This window comes from Panthera pardus, unplaced genomic scaffold (genome assembly GCF_024362965.1).
Source record: "Panthera pardus isolate Hobbes unplaced genomic scaffold, ASM2436296v1 HiC_scaffold_12, whole genome shotgun sequence".
In the NCBI taxonomy this organism is placed as follows: domain Eukaryota; kingdom Metazoa; phylum Chordata; class Mammalia; order Carnivora; family Felidae; genus Panthera; species Panthera pardus.
The window spans coordinates 57,656,123-57,670,089 of record NW_026526677.1 but is presented as its reverse complement, the minus strand read 5'-3'; the positions used below and the strand labels follow the sequence as shown (position 1 = coordinate 57,670,089).

Sequence of the window (13,967 nt, the reverse complement as noted above, 5' to 3'; positions counted from 1 at the left end):
TCCTGTTCTTGAGGGTCATGATCTTGTGAAGAAGAGGTCCTGTAGTGTCCTGTGGAGTAATGTCCAATATAATTTTGCCTAATGTAAGTATTGCTACTCCTGTTCCCCATGGCTTGGTACTTCCAGGAGTGTCTCCAGTATGTGCTGCGTGTGCTCTCCTGTTTTTTCCTGGTCACTTTATCCTTCAGGCCAGTTGTCTGCAGAGGCTCTCTTTGCCTTTTGTGGGCAGTGTTTGGTCCCTGGCCTGAAGGTGGTGTGCATTTTAACTAGGTGTGCTCTGGTCTTTGTGTGAAATGAAACCTGTCACCACTGCCACCCCACAGGAACCCAGCCTCCACAAAACTCCCACGTCGGGAAACACATTGTGAGCAGAGATTTGGGCTAGTCTTCTGGGGCAGGGGGCCTGTGGTGTTGGGACTAAGGCAAGCATGACTGGGAGGGACAGTTGCACCAAAGCAGGGGGTGTGGGGCTTGGTGTAAGCAAGTTAGGTAATGAGTGTCAGCACTGCGTTGGTTCCCTGTGCTTATGCTGAGGGGTGGGGAATGCAAATGACACCAGCCAACTTCTCGTTCCAGAGGCGTCTCTTTGTGAACACTATCTCTCTATCTCTCTGGGACTCTCTCTGAAGTGAGCAAATAACTTTCCCACTGTGTGCCCTAGTGTATGTTCCCACACTGTGTTCCCAGGCTGTTTGCCTACCTCCTCTCCAAGAGCAGCCCCAGTGCCCTCTAGGCTCTATCAGAGCCAAGCATGCTGACCTTTCAAACTTCAGGCTTTAAGCCCCACTCATTACAGGAACTCAGGAAATTCAGCTCCTCTTGTCTTCCAAGCCAATTGCTATGGGGATTCATTTCCCCCATGAACTCCCCTGTGCTAATCTATCTCCCTTCCATGTGACCATGGCTCTCCCCCCACCACAATGGCAATAGTTTCTTTCCCAAACTACGTCCCCAACGCTACCTACCTTCTTCAGTGTGGCCTCTTCTCTCCCTTTAGTTGTGAAGTTTGTTCTGCCAGTCTTCAGGTCAATTTCTGGGGTATTTAGGATGATTTGATAGTTATCTAGTTTATTCATGGGACAAAGCAAGCCAGAGTCGTCCTACTTGGCTGCCATCTTCCAACCCCTCCATTTCACATTTTTTGTAGCACTTCTTTCAAACTCTTCCAAAACCATTATCTCATTTGATGATTAAACAACTTTGTCTGATGTGTAAGGTTAGCACTAATTTTCCCATTTGTCAGGTAAGGAAACCAAGGCTGAGAGAAATTAATGGCTTACCTAGACTGAACTACTAGTTTTGAGATGAGCCTAGGAGAGAACTCAGGTCTTCCAACTCCCAGCCTTTGTTCTTCCATCTGATCACATTGTCTTTCAGTAATCAGATGAAACAAACTCCAGTGCTCTGTGGATATGTTTTCTTTTCTATCTTGGGCCAGGGTGATGGTGGCTCTGAAGTAGGAAGTGGGTATATCTTTTTATTCTTAAAACAATAATTGAAAATCTTATTTTTTTCCATAAGGGATCACAGGATGGTATCCTATCATTTTACCAGAAGATGGGGCCCTGCCTCACTGTTTGGAGCTCATGCAGAAGATTGTGGGTGGCCTAGAACTTTCAGTTTCCTTCACACATCCTGGAGATAGAGAGCGGGTGTTGGAAGCTGCTGAGCTATTGGGCTGGAGCTTTGAGAATAACCTGAAGAATCTTGTCACGATGGATGAAGAGGAGCCAGCCACTGTCACCATATCCACCCCAAGGCTCTGGCTGCCCATCCATTGTGTGCTTCTTGCCGGCCAAAAGCACATTCATAAGAACATACACTGCTACCTCCGCTACAAATTTTACGATCATGAAGCCTTCTGGACCCCTCTCAAGAAGCCTAAAGAATCTACAAACAAAAAGCAGGTCATGGTTACTTTCAAGGCATCCAAAAGAGCAGAAGTCAATAGGGGCCCGTCACTGCTTTGGTATTTCAGGGAAGAGAGGTTAGAGGTCCAAGTGTGGCGGGCTTATGGCAATGACAGTGTGGAGAGGCCCCACCAGACAGACAGTTGGATTGGCTCAGCCTATGTGGACCTGGTCAGACTTGGGGAGAGGTCAGCAAGGACATTAACTGTCAGTGGTAAGTGAGGAACCATCCTCAGCTGTTGTGGTTTGAGTACCTGCTCTATGACAAGCACTATGTGATACACTCCCTAGAATATTGTTCTCAGTCAGTAAGTGTAAAATAAAAATGGGTGAACTTGGGGGACTACCTGAAAAAAAATGTATAAGAGCCTATATGATAATCTAGAATGCTCATTTTTTAAATACTCTGAAAAACATCCCTGCTAATGAGACTAGGATATCCTCCCTGTCTGGTCAGCATATCTTGAAATCATAAAGAAAATCTTCATGGTATTAAACTAGTTCACAAGGCAGAAAGGAAAAAGGTAACATTTTACAAGTGGCATTATGTGCTAGATGCTTTCTTTTCAACTTTTGTTCAGTACTTGATACATATACTTGGCCTTGGGAGTTCAAAATGAATAAGAAATAATGAGAGAATAGAGTAGTAAATAAACATTTACAGTGAAGAACTATGAAAAGGTATTCTCAGTGGTATTATGGAGCACAGGGATGCAATATCTCTTTGGTTCAAGGATGATACCTCAGTGGAAATGACCCTTGAACTGAGTTTCAAAGGACTTAGGAATAAGCCAAGAAAAGGGGGGGGGGGGGGGGCGGGGATGATATTCTGAACAAGAAAATAGCCTGTGAAGGTGCAGAGGCATGAAGCAGTTTGACACCTTTTAGGCACTGTAAGTAATTTGGTACTGCTGGATCATAGGATATATAGGATGGGAGATGATAGGAGACGAAGCTAGAAAAGCAAACAAGAGTACTGTACGTTTTTCTGAGAGCTATGGAAAGCTGTTTCAATGGGGTCTGAATAGAGGAGGGACAGTTTTGCCATTTAGAAAAATAAGTCTAGTAACTATAATGACCAGACTAGATTCTTTATAAACATGATGTTTTTTCTTTGGGACACTCCTTGTAAGGTTAGTTGTTATTTTCTTCACTATACAGCTAAAGAAACTGAGTCACAACCCTATTTTAGCTCTGTTAGCCTTGTGCTCTAAACCCTATTGTTGAACAAGTGGCCCAAGCTAAATAAGGAGAACTGAGTATCTGGGTGATAATTCTGGATTCTCTGGTTCTCTATGGACCCAGCAGGTGTAATTCTGGCTTTGCTGAGCACCTCATTAAATGCCATGTGCCCTATTTTCTGGGCAAGCCTAGAGTCACTTCAGGGAGCATGCAGAAAAAGTATTTGAAGTAAGCAAAGCTCACCTGAACTAAAGTTTGTAAAGATAGGCTTTTAACTTCACTGTGCTGAAGAAAGTAGGTCTGGAACACTGAATAAACATTTAGGGATCAAACTCAAGCACAAGTACCTCTTTTTACTGAGTGATACCAAAGGCAGGATTTAACTTTTCAGATTGTCCATTTCTCTCATGCTTCTCCACATCCCTTCAGTCTAAGCTTTTTATCCTCTTGTGAAGGGGCTTTGTACAAGGTGTGGCATTTGATGTATTTGTTGGATGAGTCAAGCAGTCCATCCAGTCATTCTTCCAACCGGCCTTCCAAGTAACTGTTAAGTTTCTTGGGGTAAGGATTTGGCTATGTTGTTTTTAGATGACTCCCCTCCTATCACCCTTACTTCCTCCTTGTGATAATGATGATAATTCACACATTGCATCAGAAGAAAAGAAGTTACTTAAAAACAAAAATAAAAAAAACACGGAAAGTTCCATCTTGCTGCTATGAATCAAATAGCTCCATTTTCCTGAATTGAAATGAGTCTAATGAAGCAATCTTTGAGATTCTGAAAGAATTCATAGTGCCTTCTGCTTTATAATTAAATCTCATTTTAATATCCAAGAAGTCTATAAGTTCAGATCCCTGGGTTTAAATCTACCACTTTTTGAAAAAGTCACGTTGGTGGGTTACCTAACCCCTCAGATTCTAGCACGTGAAAAACACTCAACAAGTACTAATTCCTCTAATTTTCTTTCTTGCCTCCTTTGCCTCCACCTCCTACTTCACTTCCAAATGATCTTCAGGGCTACTGCCAGAATATATTCAGTTGTTGAAACACGCTAAATTGAGCACCAGGACAGCTTCCTAAGGAGAAGGCCTAAGGACAAGGGCCAGTAAGGACATGTGGAAGGGAAGACAGGCCACTCCTGCTTTAATAAAAAAATCTTACTTTCAAGAGGCTTCAGAGGTCATCTAAGTCTGCTTGCCCCCAGCACCTAAATCTATTCCACAACAGCTCTGCCTGGTAGTCATTTGGCTGTGACTTCAAATCCAAGCTCTCACTACTTTCCATTAATGGAGACAGTGTGTGTGCTGGGAAGAAAGGAAGGAATACTAAGTTCATACTTTCTTTTACAGACTGGTTTGTTGGGGCATGTAGGCCTGTCAAAGGAGAGAGGACCACAAGCACTCTCAGTCATCTCCTCCAAGGTTAGAGGGTGTTCTTGGTTCCTGCTTGTTTGGGCTTATTCTCCTCCATCCTCTTACAGGTGTGTATCCTCTGTTTGGGCGAAATGCTTCCAACCTCTCAGGAGCTGCCTTGCGAGTTCACGTGGTTCTTTCCTCTCCTTCCCCACACCCTGGGCCTGCTCATGAACTGGATTCTGTGGACTGCAGCAGCCACAGTGAGTCTGAGCAGTTCCCCAGAAGGCATGATGAGATCCAGCGCTCTCCATCACCTGGCCACCAGAAGTCTCCTGCCTCCACCCAGGTCCCCTGCAACACCACCACAGGGGAAGTCTGCCCAGCCCAGGAGGGCCCAGATGAGTTGGATGGAACTTTTGCAGTTAGTATCCTGGTAGAAAGAGCGATGCATTTGAGCTTAAAAGGTATGCCCTACTTACTTTTCCAGGAACATCTATCTGACACCTCAGGCCATGGTCCTATCTTCACAAATCTTTCAAATCATGACAGAATCTGTAATAACTGTTAACCATCTTAATCAATAATTTTGATATTTCTCAAGCCTACAGGTTTAAGCAACATGAGAGCCTTTCTGAACTTAAGTGGACCTTGCCAGTTTTATTAATTTTGCATATCATTAATTCCCCAGTCCAGAAACCTGTCAGCTTAGATACTTCTCTTTCCCTTATCCACCATCAAATCATCAAATCCATTAAATTGTTGTATTATCTCTTAAATTTCTCTTAGGACTCTTTTTTTCTTTCCATTGCTACCAACTCAGGTCCTCTTCATTATGCACTTGGGGCCAAGAGTTCTTAACACTGCATGGCTAAACCCCCCAAAGGCTCCAAGGATAAAAGTCAGGTTGGTGAACTTGAAAAGGAAAATGATTACATCTGAATTTTATTACTCTCAAACTAAAACTTAACATTTCCTGTGATTGTGAACATAGGCAATAGTTGGCAATAGTCACTTGTAATATTAACAGTACCTGTGATGTTGTCAACAGTAGAAATTACCTTGAAATGTTTTATCTCAGGACAAAGTCTTCTCCAAGTACAGTCCTTGCTTTGCTGTATTAGAGATACTGAGATCCCATTTGAATCACAAAACCAGGAAATAATTTTTGCTTTTTTACTGACCCACCAAAGCAGCCTATTTTTGACAAGTATATTAGGTAAAAACTGAATTAAGGAAAGCACAAAAAACTTTAATTTTTTTTAAGAATTGTTTTGTTATTGTTATTGCATTGAAAATAGACTTTAAAATACAGAGGTATGACTTACGTTCCATTTTAGGGGGGGTGCCTATATTGCAAAAAGTGATACAAGTACAAATACAAGACAATACAAATATACTTACAACTTTTCTATTAGATAAGTTCCATTTTTAAAATATGACTTGGGAAGGTAATTTGACGATAATTTATTGAGCATCTCCTTGTATCAAGCTCTATTCTCATTTTTGCACAATAATTATCTCATTTAATCCTTACAACAAGTGTAGTTATGGTGTGAATAGATTGCAGTACCTACCCATTTTCTTTTTTTTTTTTTTTTTTTTCAACGTGTTTTTTTTTTTTTTATTTATTTTTGGGACAGAGAGACATAGCATGAATGGGGGAGGGGCAGAGAGAGAGGGAGACACAGAATCGGAAACAGGCTCCAGGCTCCGAGCCATCAGCCCAGAGCCTGACGCGGGGCTCGAACTCACAGACCGCGAGATCGTGACCTGGCTGAAGTCGGACGCTTAACCGACTGCGCCACCCAGGCGCCCCGCATTTTCTAAAGATCAAGAAGTTAAAGTGACATGAGTTACACAGTTAATAAACTCTGGGAAGCCAGGATTTGAGTCCAGCTATGTCTGGATCTGAAGCCCATGCTCTTTCCTGTATACCATTCTGCCTGAGATACGGCTGTGTTTGCCAGTTAATCCTGCCTACACTATGTTTACCAGTCACTCTAGTCCAGGGTGGGTATGTATTGCATGCCCAGTGCTATGCTTACATTGCAAGAATGACAGTTCAATTCAGCAAGTAGTAAATCTCTCCTGGGCCAGTGCCAGGTACAGAGAGGGCAGAGCAGATGACACATAGTTTCTGTCCTCTGAGAGCCGATATCCCCGTTAAGAAGACTGGCAACTACACAATTAATGATATATAAAGCAAAATGTTCTGAAGGCCAAAAGAGCTCTATAATATATAGAATTTAGAAAGTTTAGAGGGGCATCTGGGTGGCTCAGTCAGTTGAATGTCCGAATTTGGTTCAGGTTATGATCTCACAGTTTGTGGGTTCAAGCCTCAGGTTGGGCTTTGTGCTGACAGCTTGGAGCCTGGAGCCTGCTTCGGATTCTGTGTCCCTCTCTCTCTACCCCTCCCCTGTTCATGTGTATGCGCATGCTCATTCTCTCTCTCTCGCTGTCTCTCAAAAATAAAGATTTTTTTAAAAATTAGAGAGTTTAAAAACAGAGATGAGATATGTTTGAGAAATCAAGAAAAGTTTTTAGAATGAATAGGATTTCAGAAAGGTGGGGATAAAACTCCAGGTAGATATTTCAACTTAAACAAAGGTATTAAAGTAGGAAAGTGTATATTCTGGGCTTGCTTAGAGAGGGCATGGGGGATAATATCAGCACTTTATCCTCTGACTGGATCCTCTTTTGGCTAGTCATTGCAGGGGAGTTATGAGAATCATGAAGAAATAGATAAGAAAATTGCTGAGCAGCAGCAAGGGCTCCACTAAGACTAACTGACATGATTTTAGAGTGACTGTGGATGACACAATGGTGATTTTCTTCCAGTAGTGTTTGGCTTCCTTTGTGTTGCATCACAACAAACAGCAGGCTATTCCCTGGGCCTTTGTTCACACACCTTTCTCAGCCTGAATTCCTTTCTCCCCTTCCCCAGCTACCAAGTTCCAGCTGGTATCCTGCTCTTCTCCACATTCACCCTGTTCCAGCCATGCTGCCCACCCCCCCACCTTTGCTTTTTCTGGAATATAGACAGACTCCTGCCTGGAGGCCTTTGGATCTGATGTTCCTCTGCTTGGTATATTCTTAACCCCTGGTTTGTCTTTATTGAAATAACTTTGTCTCAGAAGGCCTTCCCTGACCACCTATCTAAAATTGTAGCCCCTCCCCAACATTTTCTATCCCTCTTCCCTGCTTTATTTTTTTTTTTTTTAACATTTATTTATTTTTGAGACAGAGAGAGACAGAGCATGAACGGGGGAGGGTCAGAGAGAGAGGGAGACACAGAATCCGAAGCAGGCTCCAGGCTCTGAGCCGTCAGCACAGAGCCCAACGCGGGGCTTGAACCCACGAACTGCGAGATCATGACCTGAGCTGAAGTCGGACGCCCAACCGACTGAGCCACCCAGGCGCCCCTTCCCTGCTTTATTTTTGTCTACAGCCTTTAACAGTGTGTTTTGTTTACTTTCTGTCTTTTCTAGAAGAATATAAGTCCTACAGAAACAGGGATTTTTATTTGTTTTGTTTTATTTATGCTAAATCCCCAACACCTAAAACTGCATCTGACACATAAGCAGCAGTAAATGTTTGTTAAGTGGGGAGGTGGATGAATCTGAGGCCTTGGTCAAATGCCCTCTTCTTAACACCTTCTCTGATTTCCTACTTTGCCTCCCCTGCATCAAAGTTGCTTATGGGGAATTTAACAGAGGATAAGTCACAGGATTAATATATTTATTCCACTGTGTCCAATACAGGGCATAGGATCGTGGCCTCTTACACAGAAAATTTCTGTCACCTCTTCTCCATTCTCAGTGCCACATTGCTTGTTCAGGCTTCAGAAACATGGACGAATGGGATAGCCCTTTTAATGGTTGCTGCTTCCAGTGTTTTCTTTCAGTATCTTTTTCATTCTGCTGTTGAGGTTATATGTCTTGTCAACAAATATGACCTCTCTCAACTTAAAATACTTTGTTGGCTTCGTATCACTTGCACTCTCAGTGACATAGAACACAAAGTGCTTAGGCATGTGGCCTAATCAGTCTTTCCAGCCTCATCTTGCACCATTTCTTACAGTCAACAGTTTGTTTTTTGCCAATGCACCATTCTCTCTCCTACTACCAAGCCTTTGACCATGCTCTTTTCTCTTCCTAGAATGCCTTTTTTTCTCTCCTTTTCAACAAACTTACGCCTCATCCTTCAAGATAGACTAAATGACACCAACACTTTGAAGCCTAGTGACCACCTCTCCTAGCACAAAACCTCCCTCTAGATTTCCCAAACTCCCCCATACCACCACCCCCACTCCCACACAGTTGTCTTTCTTCATATTATATATCAGTCTGCGCTGAAGATGTCTATAAATGTGTCTCCCCACTAGCTGTCTGTTCTTTGGGACAGGGACTGTGTGTTTATTTCTGTATCCCAGCACCCTGATCTTCATGATGTAGCTAAGCAAATGTAATAATGTCCTCTTGTTTGTGAATATGATACATAACACCTCCAACATTTTTGGCATGAATTACAAATCTATAAATCACTTGTTATTTGGCCTCTCTCTGTTTATCCAGGGCAGAGCACTCATCAGGGTGGATATCTGATTTTCAGAGGTCTCTGTTGTCTCTTGATTCTACCCTCAGTGACAGACCCATATATTCTTTCCTCCCACAAAGTTTATGTGTCAGTCAGGCACTGTGTTTGGTCCTGAGAAATACAGACCTGCCCACCACTTCTCTGAAATGTGCCTTCCAGATGATGATGTAATAGAGTTCTGCAATGGGAGTCAGAGGACTGGGTTCTGGCCCTAGCTAAGTCATTAACTTGCTTTGTGACTTTGAGCAAATGCATTTCTCTTCTCCTCAGCCATGAAATGTGATGGCCATACACGTTCATGTCTAAGATTCCCTTTAGCTCTTATCATCTAAAAACATAGTGCTGAGGGCAACTCATGCCATACTCTCTGATTCAGCTATAATTTGCCAAGCTTTTGTGAAAATCATTTTGCATGCAAGGCTGCATGCAGAAGGTTCAAAAACAGCCCTGAATTAGCCTCAGTAGAGCTTAAACATAAAGCAGCTCTGAACTTTCTGTGGTCTCCACTGTGGTCCTGGTTCTGAAAATAAAAGACTTTTTTTTTTTTTTTTTTTTAATTTGAGAGAGAAAGAGAGTGCACATAAGCAGGGGAGAGGGGCAGAGGTGAGGAAGGAGAAAGAAGCCTAAGCTGGTCCACGTTCAGCATGGAACCCAATGCAGGGCTCACTCCCACAACCCTGGGATCATGACCCGAGCCAAAATCAAGAGTCAGACACTCAACTGACTGAGCCACCCAGGCACCTCTAAAAGAGCTTCTTGAATACTTTTGTTAAAGAAAGCTCTGAGATCCTTTCTTTATGAATCAGCTTCAGTACTCTTCAGATTTGTATTCTTTTACTAGACAAACAGGTTATTGCTGGCCCTGTTTTATAAATAAGGCACTGAGGAACAGAGAGGTAAAATTATTTGGGGTAATCTAAGCTATACTCAGTAGAAACAAAAATTATCTACAGTATCATCAGCCTTTAGAGGCTCTTTTTAACCTACCCAGGCAGGGTTAGGAGCCCCTCTGGGTTCCCACAGCTACCTGCGCTTTTGGTATAGTCTTTCTCTTATTTTGTTTGTGTCTGTTTCCCCCAGATCAGGAATCAAACCTGACCCATGTGGGCACATGTGACAGAGAGGAAGTGTCCGTTAACATTGACTTAATGAAACTGCACTAAGTTTTTGTTAATATACAAATTTGGGCATCGCTTGAGGGGAAGGTTTCCATGCATTCATTCCAGGCCAGAGAGAGAGCTCTTAACCAAATAGAGCTAATTAGAACTATTGCAATGACAAAACCCTGGAGTAGGAGCCCTGAAACCTGGCTGGGTCTTCCAAATCCTAGTTAACCAGTTCGTGATGAGCAAGCCACTTTACCTCTCTGTTCCCTGGTTGCCTTATTTGTGAAATAGGGATAGAGGCATCTATCTTGTGGGATTTGCAGGTATGTTATGAGCATAAGTTTCGTATATAAGAAAGATTTGTAAGCTATAAGGTGTTACCCGAATATAAGGGGTTGTTATTTTAATCTCTGTGAAACGATTATATCTTTCTTGATGCATATATTTACATAAAACACAGGAAATCTAGGGAAAACGGTAAAACTGGTTCATCTCAAGTCCCCTTAACTGCTCTTGATGTGTGTCCCAACCTGTGGAGGTATAGTGGCTTTCTTCTAGGCTGCCTCCAAAAAAGTGTTTCAGAACTTGACCTTTTCCAGATATGTAAACAGGCCCACCTGAATTTCTACCCACAAGGAGAGAGCCAGGGAAACCTGATAGACCTGCTTTCTCAAGTAATTTGTCACCTGCTGTTTGGCTGAAAGGAGTATTTCTATTCAAGATTGAGTAAGAAACAGTTTTCTTCCAAAATCAAAGCAGTAGTTTTATTTCGAGGCCTTTAGCAGATAAACCATCTTCAAAACTAAGTTTAAAAGGGATGGGGTGGGGTGGGTGGTATGAGAGCGTTCTGAGCAGTACTAGTAGACATTTGGAATCATAAGTTTATTGCAAGAAGTGTTTTGGGAGTATATGTTCCAGGTGAGGAAACTGATACCCAGAGAGCCAGAATGAAGTGCTCATGTCATGGTAAATCAGTGGCAGAGTACACAGGAACCTAGGGTCCTGCCTCTCAGAACCATAACTGGCCCTCTCTGCTGATCTCTCAGAGCTTTCCGGAGCAGATGTTGTCCTCTGCTGGTTTGTGCATGCTGCAAGCAGATAAGGCAGCTTCTCTCTCCAACCCTGGCAAGTGTCTGTAGACAGAGGTAGAGGCAAGACTGCAAACCTTTAATAAGGGCCTTGGGTCCTCTCCATGCATTCAGGGAACTCTGAGTTTAGTGAGGAAAACCCAGACACAGATTATCACAGGATTTTGTGGGAACTGCCAACATAGAGGCAGATTATCTCTCCCTCACTGTGAGGATTTATGACATTTTATTGGAAGAAATCAATTGAAAAGCTTGAGACTTTCTAAGGAAAGTGGGAGAAAGAGAGAGCAGCTGTGTCAGGGAGTGTTCAGTTGTAGGAAACAGAACGCACTGAAGCCATTTTATATCTTGGATGCTGGGAGGCCCTGTGGTAGTAGTGATGATGCGAGTTTTTTGTTCCTCTGGGTTGCTTAAGTTATGTTTAAGACACACTTCTTCTTTTTTCTTTCCTTCATCTGTAATCCTAAGATTCATAGCAGAGATTCAGAGCTGAAAGTGATCTTGTGGAATACATAGACTCTATATTATACAGAGTCTCAATTACTCAGCACTGTCCAAAAGAACTCTGTACTGTGATGGAGATGTTCTGTATCTTTATTGTCCAGTATGGTGGCCAGTAGCCACATGTGGCAATTGAGCGCTTGAAATGTGGCCAGTGCAACTGAGAAACTGAATTTTTCATCTTTATTTTCATGAATTTAATTTAAAGTTAAATAGCCACTTGTGGCTAGTGGTTATCTTGTTAGTTCATTTATAGACTAGTATCACCAACTGTCTTCATTTTTGTTGTTTTTTTCCTCATAAATAAATTAAAATTTTTAATGTTACATTTTCTAACTTAAATTGTGTCCTCCACAAACAACTGTATTTCTTTGAATAACAGTTTAGGTAAGTAGGTTTAGGCAGCCTATTGAGATCTTATATGAAAAGTCTGCTCTCTACGTATCACAACTGTAAGGTTGACTTTGTAATGAATGTAATTCAGGACATTCATCCTCCTTGTGTGGACCTCACATTTTCCTACCAACATTTGTCAGCTTCTGTAAAACAGAGAATCATCTTTTGGGTAAACTGAGATGACTGAAGAAAAACTTCTGCTGTAGGTCCTCATAAGGGCTGGAACACAGACTGGAAAAATGTGAAAAATACACATTGTCATTTCTGTGTTTGGATTTTGAATGTAAATGGCCTTAAAGCCTTCACCTTGCCTCCTTACAGTCCCCTCATTCAAATTTACCCTTATATGCTGTTATTCTCCTAGGAAGGAGGAAAATAAAACCATTTTACTTTGTCTTAAGAGAGAATAAATGACTGAGTGTCCCACACTGGAGACCTGATCTTGTAAGAATTAACACCAGCACAGTACTCAATGTTTTACATTTCTTAACTCTAGTAGAGGCAATGAAGAAAATGGCTGAGAGCTTGGACTCTAGAGCCAGAATACTTGAATTTGACTCTCAGTTCTATTACTTAATAAACATGTGACCACTTAAAATGTTTACTTTCTATGTACCCCAGTTTTTTTATCTATATAATGGGAATAATAATAAAACCTATGTGTGAGGTTATAAAGTCTAAATGAGCTAATACATGTATAGTAATTAGAAAGTACCAGGCACATAGTAAGTAGTGTATAAGTTACCTAATATTATTTTTAATCCTTGTAACAACTTAGGAGGTATAAGTATCATATGCCCCATTTGAGGAAGCTATAGCCTAGATCAGCCTTGCTCAAAGTCACACAGAATGTATATGGCAGAGCTGATAATTGATCATCTGACTTTTAAGTCTCGGGCTTTTTGCAGTTCTACTTTTTTCTCTCAATCCAGTATTTTCCATCATCCCACAAAGTATGGAGTTGATGGGAGAAGTCATTCTTCACTGGGGAATATTTATGAACTGAGCCTTGAAAAGACAGTTTAAATAGCAGAAAGGATACTGGAAACACTTCAGATATAGGGAATAGCTCAAGCAAAGACCCAAAGATAGGTCCTGCTTATACCTGTATAATGGGAGGCTTCCAGCACATTCTTTCCGGCACCCTAAAGTCAGTCATTCTACTGTGTTCCATTTCAGGGATCCCCTTGACAGAGCGGAAAGTATTGATACCCAGTTGCTGTGTATCCTTTGCAACAGCTGATGTGCCATCTCCTGTCTTCACCCACGTGGTTGAAAACACAGATTCCCCCATCTGGAATTTTCAACAGCAGTCAAGGTTTGTATTTTATGATATTCCATCAGTCTTTTAGAATTGGCTTTTTGTTTCAAGAGACACAACAATATTGAGCGGACTGGGAAAATGATTTTCTTATCAAGCAGTTATTTAATTCTGGTGCTTATGAATTCACAGCTAGTAATGGTTTAAAGATTTTACTGCAGTGGGTTTTTTTTTTACTCTTTTTGAGCTCTTTTGAGCTCAGTACCACTAAAAAATTATTCAGTGAAGACCTCTTATATGCCCCGCTTTGTTCTAGGGACTGGGAATGAAAGATAGTTAAGACAGTCCCTGCTATTGAGGTATTCGTGGTCTACCTGGGAAAATAGACAATAGAATGTGACAAGTGCTGTAAAGGTAGTAAAAAAGAATTCTTGTGCATCTCAGAAAGATTATTTAGGCCAACACAGAAGTTCAAGGAAGGCTTCTTAAATAATTCAACTGAGTATTGAAGAATATACACAATTTATAGAGGTGAAGAAGGCAGAGCAAACTAACCTCAGTAAAGCCTACA

General features: G+C 41.7%; 1 protein-coding gene across 6 annotated transcripts in view; it reads left to right on the top strand.

Moving 5' to 3' along the window:
* Positions 1-13,967, top strand: part of C2CD3 (C2 domain containing 3 centriole elongation regulator) — a 144,331-nt gene that overhangs the window by 81,758 nt on the left and 48,606 nt on the right. For 5 of the 6 annotated variants that reach the window (XM_053900079.1, XM_019449792.2, XM_053900078.1 and 2 more), the window contains 3 exons: positions 1,522-2,124; positions 4,574-4,912; positions 13,315-13,453. In XM_053900079.1, the coding sequence (XP_053756054.1) occupies positions 1,522-2,124; positions 4,574-4,912; positions 13,315-13,453 (1,081 nt within the window). The remainder of the gene's footprint in view (positions 1-1,521; positions 2,125-4,573; positions 4,913-13,314; positions 13,454-13,967) is intronic. The other variant, XM_053900080.1, reaches the window with a different exon arrangement.